This window comes from Bombina bombina, chromosome 4 (genome assembly GCF_027579735.1).
Source record: "Bombina bombina isolate aBomBom1 chromosome 4, aBomBom1.pri, whole genome shotgun sequence".
Classification (NCBI taxonomy): domain Eukaryota; kingdom Metazoa; phylum Chordata; class Amphibia; order Anura; family Bombinatoridae; genus Bombina; species Bombina bombina.
The window spans coordinates 313,506,432-313,525,816 of record NC_069502.1 but is presented as its reverse complement, the minus strand read 5'-3'; the positions used below and the strand labels follow the sequence as shown (position 1 = coordinate 313,525,816).

Below are 19,385 nucleotides of genomic sequence, written 5' to 3'. Positions count from 1 at the left end.
TGCGCTATGGAAGGAAGAGGAACGGAATGAAGTATCCGACAAGAGTCTAGAAGTTTTGTTTTTCTGGCCTCTGTCAGAAAAATCCTCATTTCTAAGGAGTCTATTATTGTTCCCAAGAAGGGAACCCTTGTTGACGGAGATAGAGAACTCTTTTCCACGTTCACTTTCCATCCGTGAGATCTGAGAAAGGCCAGGACAATGTCCGTGTGAGCCTTTGCTTGAGGAAGGGACGACGCTTGAATCAGAATGTCGTCCAAGTAAGGTACTACAGCAATGCCCCTTGGTCTTAGCACAGCTAGAAGGGACCCTAGTACCTTTGTGAAAATCCTTGGAGCAGTGGCTAATCCGAAAGGAAGCGCCACGAACTGGTAATGCTTGTCCAGGAATGCGAACCTTAGGAACCGATGATGTTCCTTGTGGATAGGAATATGTAGATACGCATCCTTTAAATCCACTGTGGTCATGAATTGACCTTCCTGGATGGAAGGAAGAATAGTTCGAATGGTTTCCATCTTGAACGATGGAACCTTGAGAAACTTGTTTAAGATCTTGAGATCTAAGATTGGTCTGAACGTTCCCTCTTTTTTGGGAACTATGAACAGATTGGAGTAGAACCCCATCCCTGGTTCTCTTAATGGAACAGGATGAATCACTCCCATTCTTAACAGGTCTTCTACACAATGTAAGAATGCCTGTCGTTTTATGTGGTCTGAAGACAACTGAGACCTGTGGAACCTCCCCCTTGGGGGAAGTCCCTTGAATTCCAGAAGATAACCTTGGGAGACTATTTCTAGCGCCCAAGGATCCAGAACATCTCTTGCCCAAGCCTGAGCGAAGAGAGAGAGTCTGCCCCCCACCAGATCCGGTCCCGGATCGGGGGCCAACATTTCATGCTGTCTTGGTAGCAGTGGCAGGTTTCTTGGCCTGCTTTCCCTTGTTCCAGCCTTGCATTGGTCTCCAAGCTGGCTTGGCTTGAGAAGTATTACCCTCTTGCTTAGAGGACGTAGCACCTTGGGCTGGTCCGTTTCTACGAAAGGGACGAAAATTAGGTTTATTTTTTGCCTTGAAAGGCCGATCCTGAGGAAGGGCGTGGCCCTTACCCCCAGTGATATCAGAGATAATCTCTTTCAAGTCAGGGCCAAACAGCGTTTTCCCCTTGAAAGGAATGTTAAGTAGCTTGTTCTTGGAAGACGCATCAGCCGACCAAGATTTCAACCAAAGCGCTCTGCGCGCCACAATAGCAAACCCAGAATTCTTAGCCGCTAACCTAGCCAATTGCAAAGTGGCGTCTAGGGTGAAAGAATTAGCCAATTTGAGAGCATTGATTCTGTCCATAATCTCCTCATAAGGAGGAGAATCACTATCAACCGCCTTTATCAGCTCATCGAACCAGAAACATGCGGCTGTAGCGACAGGGACAATGCATGAAATTGGTTGTAGAAGGTAACCCTGCTGAACAAACATCTTTTTAAGCAAACCTTCTAATTTTTTATCCATAGGATCTTTGAAAGCACAACTATCCTCTATGGGTATAGTGGTGCGTTTGTTTAAAGTGGAAACCGCTCCCTCGACCTTGGGGACTGTCTGCCATAAGTCCTTTCTGGGGTCGACCATAGGAAACAATTTTTTAAATATGGGGGGAGGGACGAAAGGAATACCGGGCCTTTCCCATTCTTTATTAACAATGTCCGCCACCCGCTTGGGTATAGGAAAAGCTTCTGGGAGCCCCGGCACCTCTAGGAACTTGTCCATTTTACATAGTTTCTCTGGGATGACCAACTTGTCACAATCATCCAGAGTGGATAATACCTCCTTAAGCAGAATGCGGAGATGTTCCAACTTAAATTTAAATGTAATCACATCAGGTTCAGCTTGTTGAGAAATGTTCCCTGAATCAGTAATTTCTCCCTCAGACAAAACCTCCCTGGCCCCATCAGACTGGGTTAGGGGCCCTTCAGAAATATTATTATCAGCGTCGTCATGCTCTTCAGTATCTAAAACAGAGCAGTCGCGCTTACGCTGATAAGTGTTCATTTTGGCTAAAATGTTTTTGACAGAATTATCCATTACAGCCGTTAATTGTTGCATAGTAAGGAGTATTGGCGCGCTAGATGTACTAGGGGCCTCCTGAGTGGGCAAGACTCGTGTAGACGAAGGAGGGAATGATGCAGTACCATGCTTACTCCCCTCACTTGAGGAATCATCTTGGGCATCATTGTCATTGTCACATAAATCACATTTATTTAAATGAATAGGAATTCTGGCTTCCCCACATTCAGAACACAGTCTATCTGGTAGTTCAGACATGTTAAACAGGCATAAACTTGATAACAAGGTACAAAAAACGTTTTAAAATAAAACCGTTACTGTCACTTTAAATTTTAAACTGAACACACTTTATTACTGCAATTGCGAAAAAACATGAAGGAATTGTTCAAAATTCACCAAATTTTCACCACAGTGTCTTAAAGCCTTAAAAGTATTGCACACCAAATTTGGAAGCTTTAACCCTTAAAATAACGGAACCGGAGCCGTTTTGAACTTTAACCCCTTTACAGTCCCTGGTATCTGCTTTGCTGAGACCCAACCAAGCCCAAAGGGGAATACGATACCAAATGACGCCTTCAGAAAGTCTTTTCTAAGTATCAGAGCTCCTCTCACATGCGACTGCATGCCATGCCTCTCAAAAACAAGTGCGCAACACCGGCGCGAAAATGAGGCTCTGCCTATGCTTTGGGAAAGCCCCTAAAGAATAAGGTGTCTAAAACAGTGCCTGCCGATATTATTATATCAAAATACCCAGATAAAATGATTCCTCAAGGCTAAATATGTATTTAATAATGAATCGATTTAGCCCAGAAAAAGTCTACAGTCTTAATAAGCCCTTGTGAAGCCCTTATTTACGATCGTAATAAACATGGCTTACCGGATCCCATAGGGAAAATGACAGCTTCCAGCATTACATCGTCTTGTTAGAATGTGTCATACCTCAAGCAGCAAGAGACTGCTCACTGTTCCCCCAACTGAAGTTAATTGCTCTCAACAGTCCTGTGTGGAACAGCCATGGATTTTAGTGACGGTTGCTAAAATCATTTTCCTCATACAAACAGAATTCTTCATCACTTTTCTGTTTCTGAGTAAATAGTACATACCAGCACTATTTCAAAATAACAAACTCTTGATTGAATAATAAAAACTACAGTTAAACACTAAAAAACTCTAAGCCATCTCCGTGGAGATGTTGCCTGTACAACGGCAAAGAGAATGACTGGGGTAGGCGGAGCCTAGGAGGGATCATGTGACCAGCTTTGCTGGGCTCTTTGCCATTTCCTGTTGGGGAAGAGAATATCCCACAAGTAAGGATGACGCCGTGGACCGGACACACCTATGTTGGAGAAATATATATATATATATATATATATATATATATATATATATATATATATATATATATATATATATATATACACATATATATATATATATATATATATATATATATATACATATATACACACACGCACACACATATATATATACATATACATATATATATATATATATACACACATATACATATATACACATATACATACATACATACATACATACAACACACAGAGAAAACCCAGCACTCACTTACAAGCTCTCAGCTAAGATTTAAAAGCAAAAATGGAAAGGTTAGTTACCGCATCTGGCCAAATGGGACAAGCCCAGGTACCTCGTCAAGGTCCTTTCCAATACCTGGGACCCTAAAACAGCCACACAATGCAAGCTTTCAAATCCAAACAAACTGGAAACAAGGGAAGGGTGCACAGGCATATGTAATCACCCTACACATATACAAAACACGGAAGGGAACTGCACTCTCATACCGGACTGGGTACACATCTCATGACCCTGCAACATGCTCAGCCCTGGGTGCCACTGGCACTCACAGGAAGCTGTGCAGTCCACAGAGTCACAAGCAGTTAACCCCAGACAGGTCTGGGTGCAAGAACCATAGGGAAAATTACAAAACAAATTAATACAACACACAGAGAAAACCCAGCACTCACTTACAAGCTCTCAGCTAAGATTTAAAAGCAAAAATGGAAAGAGTTACCGCATCTGGCCAAATGGGACAAGCCCAGGTACCTCGTCAAGGTCCTTTTTGTCAGGTACCTGACAAAGTGCCGATACAGGCACGAAACATGTAGGATCCATGGGAGATTGCTTTAGGCTGGATAACCTAGCTGTGATGTTATGTATGTACTTTGAGCCACACATGGCATTTTACTCGTATTAATAAAAGTTACTTTTTACAGTTTATCCGGTCCATTGTTCTCTGGGAGTGTGTGTATATGTGTATATGTATCTATAACATAAATTATGCTTACCTGATAATTTAATTTTCTTCTGAAGGGAAGAGTCCACAGCTGCATTCATTACTTTTGGGAAATACAGAACCTGGCCACCAAGATGCGACAAAGACACCCCATACCTCCCCCACTTCCCTCATTCCCCAGTCATTCTGCCGAGGGAACAAGGAACAGTAGGAAAAATATCAGGGTAAAAAAAAGGTGCCAGAAAAACAAAAAATATACAGCTGCCTCATAGATAAAAACACGGGCGGGAGCTCTGGACTCTTCCCTTCAGAAGAAAATGACATTATCAGGTAAGCATAATGTATGTTTTTCTTCTTAAAAAGGGAAGAGTCCACAGCTGCATTCCTTAGTTTTGGGAAAAGAATACCCAAGCTAGAGGACACTGAATGCAAACAACGGGTGGGTACAAAATGCGGCCCCTTTGAAAGGCACCACAGCCCGATTACTAGACACCCTAAAAAGTATAGACGACACGGGTGAAAACCCGAAGTCCAGTTAAACTACACATTAGTTACACCGCCAGCAAAGCCGAACTAAACCACTCAGTCCCAGAGTCCATCAAGCTCAAACAACCTCCGAGGAGTCAAGACAAGGACCGCTATCTGCCCCCAAAGAGGGGAACAGAATCTCAAGAGAAATCCAAAGGATCATTCCACTCTGCAGAACATAGAACAACCCATGGTTGCCGTACAATAGCAATGCCCAGGGAGACAAACTCCCTAGAAACACAAGGACTCAAAGAAAAAGAATCATACCCAGGAAAACATGTCCCAAAAAGACTCGAGAAACACCCTCATATCCCTGACCGTGAACCATACCCAAAAGGTATTCCAGGAAAACCATGATGCCTCATATCAGATCTAGATCTGCAAGCTAGACAGCAGAAACAGCAGAAATAGTATAACTATCCCAGCAGCTAGTAAAGAGTTATCCAAAAAGAACACCCACCAACTGAACAGGAACTCCCAATGGCCAGCTTCCAGGTAGAAAGCCGACTCACCGAGTTAAACCCAAACACTGAAGTCGTTTCAAAGCTTGCTAACACCCAGTCAAAGTGCAATTAGCCGTAGCTGGTTACACCCTCCAAGTGCAATAGCTGTAGATGGGTTCAACTGCAAACCTTCAAATGGCTCCCAGCCCTCCGAATATCAGGCTCCAAGGAGCTTACCCCTCCCAGCACCGAACGTCAGTGGAAAAGAGGAGGACATCCAAGACCTCCCACAAAGGAGAGAACCGACTAGAGAAAACGGTCAACCCTGCATAGAGTAACCGACCCTTAATCTTTCCTCTAAGATAATGGTCCCAGCCCAAAGGCTAGTCAAGACCAAAGACAAGAATCCCAAATTTCTGGAAGAGAAAGGAAGGGTCAACGTAGGAACAAAGCCCCCGGTTAGACAACAGTATGCTACCATGAGTCAGGAAAGACATTGTGCTCGGGTACAAAACCCCCTACACAGCTGTCTTCTCTAAAAACAGGGAACACTTCCCAAGGGAAGAAGGCCTGACATATATCAGAATCCAACCTATAGCAGGAGCCCCATAGGGATCAAACTCTCATCCTCCCGCTGCAGAAACAGAGGAACCAGACACTACATTGCAATTCCTCTTCCAGGATTCTGGAACGCAAGAAGGGAAAAAACCCTTACAAGGCAAGACCCACAGGTCGTTCCAGATACTAAGGTAACTCTGAACCCGGAGGACCCTACCCCCGCTCTAGAAGAGAAGGGAATAAACGACGGAAACCTACCCTACCATAGAGGCGAGAACCCTCGGCCATATCGCCAACCCAGGTGAGCATACCTGGAGTCTATAGGAACAGCGTAAATGTGCCAGAAGACCAGTAGCGAACCGTCAGAAGTACCTAAAGCCTAAGCCACAAATATGAGGCATCTCTCACAGAGCCCCAGCCTCTATGGAGAGAGGCCCGCAGGACCACAAACATCTAGTGTGAGATCGAACCGTCCACACCCATTCAAGGAGAGACACGGACCTAGGTCAGGGTTCTCGAAAAAAGGAATCAAACTAAGATCCAACTTCAAGAGGAACCCTAAGCTGCCTCCTACAAGGAGGAACTTACCTCATAAGTCCATAAACTTGGTGATATAGCAATAGCCTCAAACCCAAGAGTCACAAAGGAAGTCCTTAATGGTCTAAGATTCAGCACCCAGGGCACTTGGATCGCACAGAAATCTCGTAGGCAAGCATTAATATGTGCTAAAAACACAGCCAAAGGAGCAACCAACACCCGAAGGCGATTGAGAACCCTGTACCCTGCTCGCCATCCGAACTTAAGGCACTGCCCACAAAGCCCCCAATGCAGCAACAAGGATAAAAGGTCAACTACCTGACAACAGAAGGGCGGCTCTCCGTAACCGACCTCGCCCCTTCACTGACATGCCTCAAGGCTAGAGTTGTAATGAGGACGGAAATACACCGGATCGTCGAGACCATGGTCAGACCAAGGGTAATGGAAGAGACAACAGCCAAAGATCCTAGAAGAATCTATCTTCCAAAATCTTCTTTAAGCAGGCAACAGCTGGAGCTTCGCAGCTTCCCACAGAGGCAGGGAACCCCTGCACACCAACTCTCAGAGTAACACAACTCTGAGCAGAGAAGGAATATGCCCGCACATCCCGACCATATGATCCATTAAAGAGGACACCTGGATCTGAATCAGGGACCTCTTGATCTGTAGTCCAAAGCTCTACCACTGAACTATATCGCCTAACTTCCTAAGGCGGGAAGGAACGAAACTCCGCCACCGCAAGAAAATGCTTAATAGGCTAAAGAGTCAGCGTCCGGATGACCTTGAGTGAAAATGCAAATTATTAATCACTCGGCACACCAGACTACATAGGTCACACACATCTCCCACTCCAAGAATGGAATAACTGTTCCCTGGGGGACCTAAAGAACCATGATGATGTCTGCAAAAACAGATCCGCATCCAAGGCGAGAAGCCCGAACAGCCAACCTAGAATGGCACTCATAACCCTCCGTTTGGAGGGGTTGTATTTAACCCCTTGAGTGCTAACGATGGCTCTGAGCCGTCGTAGAGTTTCCCACTCAGGTGCCAACGACGGCTCAGAGCCGTCGCTAGCACTCTCCCACCTTGAGGGAGATCTGGGGGCTCCCACCCGCTCCTACTCCGGCGATCGGGCCTGTAAATTGACAGGCATCGCAGGGGCTTCACGTTTTTTTATGGTGATGTCATGCGCAATGACGTGATGTCACCGCACAACTTTATTTAAAAAAAAAAAAAAAAGACAATGGATAATATAGGGAAAGGGGGCATGCTGCTTAGAAGCCTGTATCTCAGGCATGTAAGAAGCTACAAACCCCCAAGACCAACAGTTGGAAAAGTAATTGCCTAACCTTTCCAACGGTATAAGTCTTGGGGATCTGAAAGGAAAAAAAAAAAAAAAATTTAAAAATTTAAAATTAAAAACCCCTCAAATGAGCTTAGCACCCAGGTGGGAAAGTGCTTAGCACTTAAAGGGTTAAACAACAGGCCTCATACCTCAATAGGATCCGAGCCCGGAGTCCATAGAATAGGCCAAGAGACATTCAAAATCCAGCCGGATTAATAAGCACCACAAGGGTGACATGAACCCTGGTAAAAGCCCAAAAAACTAAATTTATGCTTACCTGATAAATTGATTTCTTCTATGTTAAGATGAGTCCACGGATTCATCCTTTACTTGTGGGATATTATCCTTCCCTACAGGAAGTGGCAAAGAGCACCACAGCAGAGCTGTCTATATAGCTCCTCCCTTAGCTCCACCCCCCAGTCATTCGACCGAAGGTACAGGAAGAAAAAGGAGAAACTACAAGGTGCAGAGGTGAATGAGTTTAAATCAAAAATAAAATCTGTCTTAAAATGACAGGGCGGGCCGTGGACTCATCTTACCATAGAAGAAATCAATTTATCAGGTACGCATAAATTTTGTTTTCTTCTATAAAGGTAAGACGAGTCCACGGATTCATCCTTTACTTGTGGGATACAATACCAAAGCTACAGGACACGGATGAACGGGAGGGACAAGACAGATGGTTAAACAGAAGGCACCACTGCTTAAAAGACCTTTTCTCCCAAAAATAGCCTCAGAAGAAGCAAAGGTATTAAATTTGGAAAATTTGGAAAGGTATGAAGCGAAGACCAAGTCGCAGCCTTACAAATCTGTTCAACAGAAGCATCATTTTTTAAAAGCCCATGTGGAAGCCACCGCTCTAGTAGAGTGAGCTGTAATTCTTTCAGGAGGCTGCTGTCCAGCAGTCTCGTATGCCAAACGGATGATGCTTTTCAGCCAAAAGGCAAGAGAGGTAGCCGTAGCTTTTTGACCTCTACGTCTTCCAGAATAGACAACAAACAAAGAAGATGTTTGACGGAAATCTTTGGTCGCTTGTAAGTAAAACTTTAAAGCACGAACCACGTCCAAGTTTTGCAACAGACGCTCCTTCTTAGAGGAAGGATTAGGACACAGAGAAAGAACAACAATTTCATGATTAATATTCTTATTAATAACAACCTTAGGAAGGAATCCTGGTTTGGTACGCAAAACCACCTTATCAGCATGGAAAACAAGATAAGGCGAGTCGCATTGCAATGCAGATAGCTCAGAAACTCTGAGCCGAAGAGATAGCAACTAAAAACAGAACTTTCCAAGATAGAAGCTTAATATCTATGGAATGCATAGGTTCAAACGGAACCCCTTGAAGAACCTTAAGAACTAAATTCAAACTCCATGGCGGAGCAACAGGTTTAAACACAGGTTTGATTCTAACTAAAGCCTGACAGAACGACTGAACGTCTGGAACATCTGCCAGACGTTTGTGCAGTAGAATTGATAAAGCAGATATCTGTCCCATTAAGGAACTAGCTGATAACCCCTTCTCCAATCCTTCTTGGAGAAAGTACAAAATCCTAGGAATCCTGATCTTACTCCATGAGTAGCCTTTGGATTCGCACCAATAAAGATATTTACGCCATATCTTATGATATTTTATCACCTCTCACTTTACCCTTCCTAGTACTTAGAGTAGGCAAAGAGAATGACTGGGGGGTGGAGCTAAGGGAGGAGCTATATAGACAGCTCTGCTGTGGTGCTCTTTGCCACTTCCTGTAGGGAAGGATAATATCCCACAAGTAAAGGATGAATCCGTGGACTCGTCCTACCTTTATAGAAGAAAGTATCCAACTAGTACCTGCCTATTATAAGGACACTCTAGAACTGCCCAAGGTTCAAGAAAATGTGTCCCGAAGGATCGATAAATGAACTATAAAAATATAATTCTATTATTCAATAAGTGCATAACTTCCGAGAAGGGGCCCACGCTACCTAAGTCGTAAGTATCAGTTCCAGAGAAAAACGTTGATAAAAAATTATCTTAAGAAAAAACAAATTAAACACATTCATCCGTATCAAAAATAAAATAAAGGCAGCACGCATCCGGTGAACGCCCAAGGTGAATGACGACGACAACGGAACCAGACGATTAAAGCCCCATTCACCCAAGCTCAGAACTGGAACTGAAAATCATAAAGCAAAAGAAAAACGGCAACGTCAAGGAGATTGGCTTCATCCCCAAAACGTCCTATCTATTTTGCTATCCAGCTTCTAAGGACTCGGATCCCTCAGCCCGCTAGAACTGGGATCCTCCAAACATTGCCAAAACATGTCTTAAAAGAACACAAAGGCAAGCCAGCCTATAACGGAAGGCAAAATCATCCCTCGCCGGATCAATTGAAGACCCTGCATCCAAGATAGGGGAGCCTGAAGCCTCAGGGGCCAACGCTTCCCCAGAAGGCCGAACTGAATCGGGTGATCCGACGCTCGACTGGCCCTAGTTAACGGAACACAGACAGTATCTTAGAAATATTTCACTTGGGAAATATAAATGATTCAACAACAAAGAAATGGCCATGCAGAACCATGCCGTAACCTCTGGAGGAAACAAGCCACCCTCCGGAGAAGGAGTAAAGGCTATAGGGACACCTGCTTGCGTAGCCGGGAAATGGACTGGGACACTTGCTTCACGGGTCTTGGAAACCTCAGAGGCGGATGGCTCAACGCACTCTAAGATCCCTGCTTCAGGAGAAGAGCGTACTCTAGAACGGCAATCGGAACATAACTGATGGGCATTGATTATCCGTCCCATTTCATATTCATCACAAGACACATCCTCCGTATCAGAGGCATCCATGTCACGCATATCAGAATCCTCCATAATCTTGGGATTACAAAAATGACAAAAAACTGACACCCTTTAACAAACCCAATGGCTGGAGCACTCACCACCTGCTGTGACCCAGACAACCAGCAAGCAAGACTCTCTCGGTCGCACAGTCAGCATACGGAAGAAACAACGTAACTGCATCCGTCATGAGGAGCACGTGCCAGTCACAAAAAGGGTGCGCAATCTGGAAAGATTGTGTCATTAAAAGAAGGCAGTTATGTTCCGTAAAGGCTGTGAGCCTAAGTATAGCTACACATTTGCAGATAGAACCATATAACAAACATGATTAAAAGTCCCCCCTGTTCAATAACCTCCCTCAGGAGATATTAACCCATAATTCCTTATTAATGAAAAGGAGTCCCACTGGGACCCTGCTTTGTTTCGTTATCATTACATTCACGTATAAAAATAAAATGAAACGATCTTACAGGAATCTTCACTGTGGAACAGGAACACGGCCCTTCAAGTGGGACAGATAGTAGCCTCGCTTCTGACATAGACTTGAGTGAAGAAAGGAAGGCAGCGAAACTCATCAACGCTGATTACCAAGGAGCTGTTAATATAAGTCGGGATGAGTTTGCAGAAAAACTCTCCCTGCATCTCCGGACTCCAACTTTCATCCATGCTCTCACTGAGAGGCTGACAGGATTAAATAAAACTTCAGTCCCAATGCAAAGAGTACTACCCTCTATGAGAGACTCTCTCGAACTTCTGACATTTGTCTGCCAACCTCCTGTGACAAAAGGCAAAGAATGCCTGGGGGATGAGGGAAGTGGGGGAGGTATTTAAGCCTTTGGCTGGGGTGTCTTTGCCTCCTCATAGAGGCCAGGTTCTGTCTTTCCCAAAAGTGATGAATGCAGCTGTGGACTCTTCCATTTTAAGAAGAAAATATATTTATTTATATTATCTATGTATTATAAAACATTTTATGGCTGATTTCATTTTGAGTTTAATATCTCCATTACAAAATACCTCTGCAAGGTCAATTTAATAGCATACCTTCAAGTCAAAGGTACAATCCATTCTTCTGATGAGAACAATGTAGACACTGGAGGTATTGTCTACTATCATTGGTGGAGGAGATATTGGCTCACAAGCATTCTCTGGTTTTGATGTAACTAAGAAACCCTAAAAAGAGTGAAAAAGATAAAAAAAAAAATAACTTTAATAAACCCATTCTGAAAAATGTTTAGTTAAAAAAAAAATTACTAAGTCAAAATACTTGTTACCATTTACAGTGCACCACATTTCATCACAATAAAAATAGAGGATTAGGTTGCATGTATGCTATGAGCTTTACTACCTGGAAATTACAACAACAACAAAAATACTGTTACTACCAAGTGGTAACGCATACACCATCTAAGCCAGATGAGGACAGAAAAACATAATTTATGTAAGAACTTACCTGATAAATTCATTTCTTTCATATTAGCAAGAGTCCATGAGCTAGTGACGTATGGGATATACATTCCTACCAGGAGGGGCAAAGTTTCCCAAACCTCAAAATGCCTATAAATACACCCCTCACCACACCCACAATTCAGTTTAACGAATAGCCAAGAAGTGGGGTGATAAGAAAGGAGCGAAAGCATCAAAATAAGGAATTGGAATAATTGTGCTTTATACAAAAAAATCATAACCACCACAAAAAAAGGGTGGGCCTCATGGACTCTTGCTAATATGAAAGAAATGAATTTATCAGGTAAGTTCTTACATAAATTATGTTTTCTTTCATGTAATTAGCAAGAGTCCATGAGCTAGTGACGTATGGGATAATGAATACCCAAGATGTGCAACTTCCACGCAAGAGTCACTAGAGAGGGAGGGAGAAAATAAAGACAGCCAATTCCGCTGAAAAATAATAATAATCCACAACCCAAAACAAAAGTTTCTGAAACAGCTGCCTGAAGTACTTTTCTACCAAAAACTGCTTCAGAAGAAGAAAACACATCAAAATGGTAGAATTTAGTAAAAGTATGCAAAGAAGACCAAGTTGCTGCTTTGCAAATCTGATCAACAGAAGCTTCATTCCTAAACGCCCAGGAAGTAGAAACTGACCTAGTAGAATGAGCCGTAATTCTTTGAGGCGGGGATTTACCCAACTCTACATAAGCATGATGAATCAAATACCTTAACCAAGCTGCCAAAGAAATGGCGGAGGCCTTCTGACCTTTTCTGGACCCAGAAAAGATAACAAATAGACTAGAAGTCTTTCTAAAATCTTTAGTAGCTTCAACATAATATTTCAAAGCTCTTACTACATCCAAAGAATGTAAAGATCTCTCCTTTGAATTCTTAGGATTAGGACATAATGAAGGAACAACAATCTCTCTACTAATGTTGTTAGAATTCACAACCTTAGGTAAAAATTTAAATGAAGTCTGCAACACTGCCTTATCCTGATGAAAAATCAGAAAAGGAGATTCACAAGAAAGAGCAGATAACTCAGAAACTCTTCTAGCAGAAGAGATGGCCAAAAGGAACAGAACTTTCCAAGAAAGTTATTTAATGTCCAGAGAATGCATAGGTTCAAACGGAGGAGCTTGTAAAGCCCTCAGAACCAAATTAAGACTCCAAGGAGGAGAAATTGACCTAATGACAGGTTTGAAACGAACCAAAGCCTGTACAAAACAATGAATATCAGGAAGAACAGAAAGAGCAGAGATTTGTCCTTTCAAGGAACTTGCAGACAAACCTTTATCCAAACCATCCTGAAGAAACTGTAAAATTTTAGGAATTCTGAACGAATGCCAGGAGAATTTATGAGAAGAACACCAAGAAATGTAAGTCTTCCAGACTCGATAATAAATCTTCCTAGACACAGATTTACGAGCCTGTAACTAAGAATCAAGCGTTCAATTTCCATACCTTCAAATTTAATGATTTGAGATCCTGATGGAAAAAAGGGCCTTGAGATAGAAGGTCTGGTCTTAACGGAAGAGTCCAAGGTTGGCAACTGGCCATCCGAATGAGATCCGCATACCAAAACCTGTGAGGCCATGCTGGAGCCACCAGCAGCACAAACGAACGTTCCATTAGAATTTTGGAAATCACTTTTGGAAGAAGAACTAGAGGTGGAAAGATATAGGCAGGATGATAATTCCAAGGAAGCGACAACGCGTCCACTGCCTCCGCCTGAGGGTCCCTGGATCTGGACAGATACCTGGGAAGTTTCTTGTTTAGATGAGAGGCCATCAGATCTATTTCTGGAAGACCCCAGATTTGAAAAATCTGAAGAAATACCTCTGGGTGAAGGGACCATTCGCCCGGATGTAACGTCTGGCGACTGAGATAATCCGCTTCCCAATTGTCTACACCTGGGATGTGAACCGCAGAAATTAGACAGGAGCTGGATTCCGCCCATACAAGTATCCAAGATACTTCTTTCATAGCCTGAGGACTGTGAGTCCCACCTTGATGATTGACATATGCCACGGTTGTGACATTGTCTGTCTGAAAGCAAATAAACGATTCTCTCTTCAGAAGAGGCCAGGACTGAAGAGCTCTGAAAATCGCACGGAGTTCCAAAATGTTGATTGGTAATCTCGCCTCCTGAGATTCCCAAACCCCCTGCGCTGTCAGAGATCCCCATACAGCTCCCCAACCTGACAGACTCGCATCTGTTGAGATCACAGTCCAGGTTGGGCGAACAAAGGAAGCCCCTTGAACTAAACGATGGTGATCTATCCACCACGTCAGAGAGTGTCGTACATTGGGATTTAAGGATATTAATTGTGATATCTTTGTATAATCCCTGCACCATTGGTTCAGCATACAAAGCTGAAGAGGTCGCATGTGAAAACGAGCAAAGGGGATCGCGTCCGATGCAGCAGTCATGAGACCTAGAATTTCCATGCACAAAGATACCGAAGGGAATGATAGAGACTGAAGGTTTCGACAGGCTGAAACCAATTTCAGACGTCTCTTTTCTGTTAGAGACAAGGTCATGGACACTGAATCTATTTGAAAACCCAAAAAGGTTACATTTGTCTGAGGAATCAACAAACTCTTTGGTAAATTGATCCTCCAACCATGTTTTTGAAGAAACAACACAAGTTGATTCGTGTGAGATTCTGCAGAATGTAAAGACTGAGCAAGTACCAAGATATCGTCCAAATAAGGAAATACTGCAATACCCTGTTCTCTGATTACAGAGAGAAGGGCACCGAGAACCTTTGAAAAGATCCTTGGAGCTGTTGCTAGGCCAAAAGGAAGGGCCACAAACTGGTAATGCTTGTCTAGAAAAGAGAATCTCAGAAACTGAAAGTGATCTGGATGAATCGGAATATGAAGATATGCATCCTGTAATTCTATTGTGGACATATAATGCCCTTGCTGAACTAAAGGCAGAATAGTCCTTATAGTTACCATTTTGAATGTTGGTATCCTTACATAACGATTCAATATCTTTAGATCCAGAACTGGTCTGAAGGAATTCTCCTTCTTTGGTACAATGAATAGATTTGAGTAAAACCCCAGACCCTGTTCCAGAACTGGAACAGGCACAATTACCCCGGCCAACTCTAGATCTGAAACACATTTCAGAAATGCCTGAGCTTTCACTGGGTTTATTGGAATGCGAGAGAGAAAAAATCTCTTCGCAGGTGGCCTTACCTTGAAACCTATTCTGTACCCTTGAGAAACAATGTTCTGAATCCAAAGACTGTGAATCGAATTGATCCAAATGTCTTTGAAAAATCGTAACCTGCCCCCTACCAGCTGAGCTGGAATGAGGGCCGCACCTTCATGTGGACTTGGGAGCTGGTTTTGACTTTCTAAAAGGCTTGGTTTTATTCCAGATTGGAGAAGGTTTCCAGACAGAAACCGTTCCTTTAGGGGAAGGGTCAGGCTTCTGTTCCTTATTCTGACGAAAGGAACGAAAACGATTAGCAGCCCTGTATTTACCTTTAGATTTTTTTGTCCTGAGGCAAAAATGTTCCTTTCCCCCCAGTAACAGTTGAAATAATAGAATCCAACTGGGAACCAAATAATTTATTACCTTGGAAAGAAAAGGAAAGCAAAGTTGACTTAGAAGACATATCTGCATTCCAAGTTTTAAGCCATAAAGCTCTTCTAGCTAAAATAGCTAAAGACATATACCTGACATCAACTCTAATGATATCAAAGATGGCATCACAAATAAAGTTATTAGCATGTTGAAGAAGTTTAACAATGCTATGAGTATTATGGTCTGATACTTGTTGTGCTAAAGCCTCCAACCAAAAGGTGGAAGTGGCAGCAACATCAGCCAAAGAAATAGCAGGCCTAAGAAGATTACCTGAACATAAATAAGCTTTCCTCAGAAATGATTCAATCTTCCTATCTAAAGGATCCTTAAAGGAAGTACTATCTGCCGTAGGAATAGTAGTACGTTTAGCAAGAGTAGAGATAGCCCCATCAACTTTAGGGATTTTGTCCCAAAACTCTAATCTATCAGATGGCACAGGATACAATTTCTTAAACCTTTGAGGAGGAGTAAATGAAGTACCCATATTATTCCATTCCCTAGAAATTACTTCAGAAATAGCATCAGGGACAGGAAAAACTTCTGGAATAACCATAGGAGGTTTAAAAACAGAATTTATGTTTACCTGATAAATTACTTTCTCCAACGGTGTGTCCGGTCCACGGCGTCATCCTTACTTGTGGGATATTCTCTTCCCCAACAGGAAATGGCAAAGAGCCCAGCAAAGCTGGTCACATGATCCCTCCTAGGCTCCGCCTACCCCAGTCATTCGACCGACGTTAAGGAGGAATATTTGCATAGGAGAAACCATATGATACCGTGGTGACTGTAGTTAAAGAAAATAAATTATCAGACCTGATTAAAAAACCAGGGCGGGCCGTGGACCGGACACACCGTTGGAGAAAGTAATTTATCAGGTAAACATAAATTCTGTTTTCTCCAACATAGGTGTGTCCGGTCCACGGCGTCATCCTTACTTGTGGGAACCAATACCAAAGCTTTAGGACACGGATGAAGGGAGGGAGCAAATCAGGTCACCTAAATGGAAGGCACCACGGCTTGCAAAACCTTTCTCCCAAAAATAGCCTCAGAAGAAGCAAAAGTATCAAACTTGTAAAATTTGGTAAAAGTGTGCAGTGAAGACCAAGTCGCTGCCCTACATATCTGATCAACAGAAGCCTCGTTCTTGAAGGCCCATGTGGAAGCCACAGCCCTAGTGGAAGGAGCTGTGATCCTTTCAGGAGGCTGCCGTCCGGCAGTCTCGTAAGCCAATCTGATGATGCTTTTAATCCAAAAAGAGAGAGAGGTAGAAGTTGCTTTTTGACCTCTCCTTTTACCAGAATAAACAACAAACAAGGAAGATGTTTGTCTAAAATCCTTTGTAGCATCTAAATAGAATTTTAGAGCGCGAACAACATCCAAATTGTGCAACAAACGTTCCTTCTTCGAAACTGGTTTCGGACACAGAGAAGGCACGACTATCTCCTGGTTAATGTTTTTGTTAGAAACAACTTTTGGAAGAAAACCAGGTTTAATACGTAAAACCACCTTATCTGCATGGAACACCAGATAAGGAGGAGAACACTGCAGAGCAGATAATTCTGAAACTCTTCTAGCAGAAGAAATTGCAACCAAAAACAAAACTTTCCAAGATAATAACTTAATATCAACGGAATGTAAGGGTTCAAACGGAACCCCCTGAAGAACTGAAAGAACTAAGTTGAGACTCCAAGGAGGAGTCAAAGGTTTGTAAACAGGCTTGATTCTAACCAGAGCCTGAACAAAGGCTTGAACATCTGGCACAGCTGCCAGCTTTTTGTGAAGTAACACAGACAAGGCAGAAATCTGTCTCATCAAGGAACTTGCAGATAATCCTTTTTTCCAATCCTTCTCGAAGGAAGGATAGAATCTTAGGAATCTTAACCTTGTCCCAAGGGAATCCTTTAGATTCACACCAACAGATATATTTTTTCCAAATTTTGTGGTAAATTTTTCTAGTTACAGGCTTTCTGGCCTGAACAAGAGTATCAATAACAGAATCTGAGAACCCTCGCTTTGATAAGATCAAGCGTTCAATCTCCAAGCAGTCAGCTGGAGTGGGACCAGATTCGGATGTTCGAACGGACCTTGAACAAGAAGGTCTCGTCTCAAAGGTAGCTTCCATGGTGGAGCCGATGACATATTCACCAGATCTGCATACCAAGTCCTGCGTGGCCACGCAGGAGCTATCAAGATCACCGACGCCCTCTCCTGATTGATCCTGGCTACCAGCCTGGGGATGAGAGGAAACGGCGGGAATACATAAGCTAGTTTGAAGGTCCAAGGTGCTACTAGTGCATCTACTAGAGTCGCCTTGGGATCCCTGGATCTGGACCCATAGCAAGGAACCTTGAAGTTCTGACGAGAGGCCATCAGATCCATGTCTGGAATGCCCCACAGTTGAGTGATTTGGGCAAAGATTTCCGGATGGAGTTCCCACTCCCCCGGATGCAATGTCTGACGACTCAGAAAATCCGCTTCCCAATTTTCCACTCCTGGGATGTGGATTGCAGACAGGTGGCAGGAGCGAGTCTCCGCCCATTGAATGATTTTGGTCACTTCTTCCATCGCCAGGGAACTCCTTGTTCCCCCCTGATGGTTGATGTACGCAACAGTCGTCATGTTGTCTGATTGAAACCGTATGAACTTGGCCCTCGCTAGCTGAGGCCAAGCCTTGAGAGCATTGAATATCGCTCTCAGTTCCAGAATATTTATCGGTAGAAGAGATTCTTCCCGAGACCAAAGACCCTGAGCTTTCAGGGATCCCCAGACCGCGCCCCAGCCCATCAGACTGGCGTCGGTCGTGACAATGACCCACTCTGGTCTGCGGGAGGTCACCCCTTGTGACAGGTTGTCCATGGACAGCCACCAACGGAGTGAGTCTCTGGTCCTCTGATTTACTTGTATCTTCGGAGACAAGTCTGTATAGTCCCCATTCCACTGACTGAGCATACACAGTTGTAATGGTCTTAGATGAATGCGCGCAAAAGGAACTATGTCCATTGCCGCTACCATCAAACCTATCACTTCCATGCACTGCGCTATGGAAGGAAGAGGAACGGAATGAAGTATCCGACAAGAGTTTAGAAGTTTTGTTTTTCTGGTCTCTGTCAGAAAAATCCTCATTTCTAAGGAGTCTATTATTGTTCCCAAGAAGGGAACTCTTGTCGACGGAGATAGAGAACTCTTTTCCACGTTCACTTTCCATCCGCGAGATCTGAGAAAGGCCAGGACTATGTCCGTGTGAGCCTTTGCTTGAGGAAGGGACGACGCTTGAATCAGAATGTCGTCCAAGTAAGGTACTACAGCAATGCCCCTTGGTCTTAGCACCGCCAGAAGGGACCCTAGTACCTTTGTGAAAATCCTTGGAGCAGTGGCTAATCCGAAAGGAAGCGCCACGAACTGGTAATGCTTGTCCAGGAATGCGAACCTTAGGAACCGATGATGTCCCTTGTGGACAGGAATATGTAGATACGCATCCTTTAAATCCACCGTGGTCAAGAATTGACCTTCCTGGATGGAAGGATTGTTCGAATGGTTTCCATTTTGGACGATGGAACCTTGAGAAACTTGTTTAGGATCTTGAGATCTAAGATTGGTCTGAACGTTCCCTCTTTTTTGGGAACTACGAACAGATTGGAGTAGAACCCCATCCCTCGTTCTTTTAATGGAACAGGATGAATCACTTCCAGAAGATAACCTTGGGAGACTATTTCTAGCGCCCAAGGATCCAGAACATCTCTTGCCCAAGCCTGAGTGAAGAGAGAGAGTCT

The 19,385-nt window shown here is 43.4% G+C and overlaps 1 protein-coding gene across 3 annotated transcripts in view; it reads right to left on the bottom strand.

Annotated features, from left to right (window-relative positions):
* The window catches only part of RNF13 (ring finger protein 13), a 691,540-nt gene that overhangs the window by 456,360 nt on the left and 215,795 nt on the right, over positions 1-19,385 (bottom strand). For all 3 annotated transcript variants that reach the window (XM_053710032.1, XM_053710030.1, XM_053710031.1), the window contains one exon: positions 11,604-11,732. In XM_053710032.1, the coding sequence (XP_053566007.1) occupies positions 11,604-11,732 (129 nt within the window). The remainder of the gene's footprint in view (positions 1-11,603; positions 11,733-19,385) is intronic.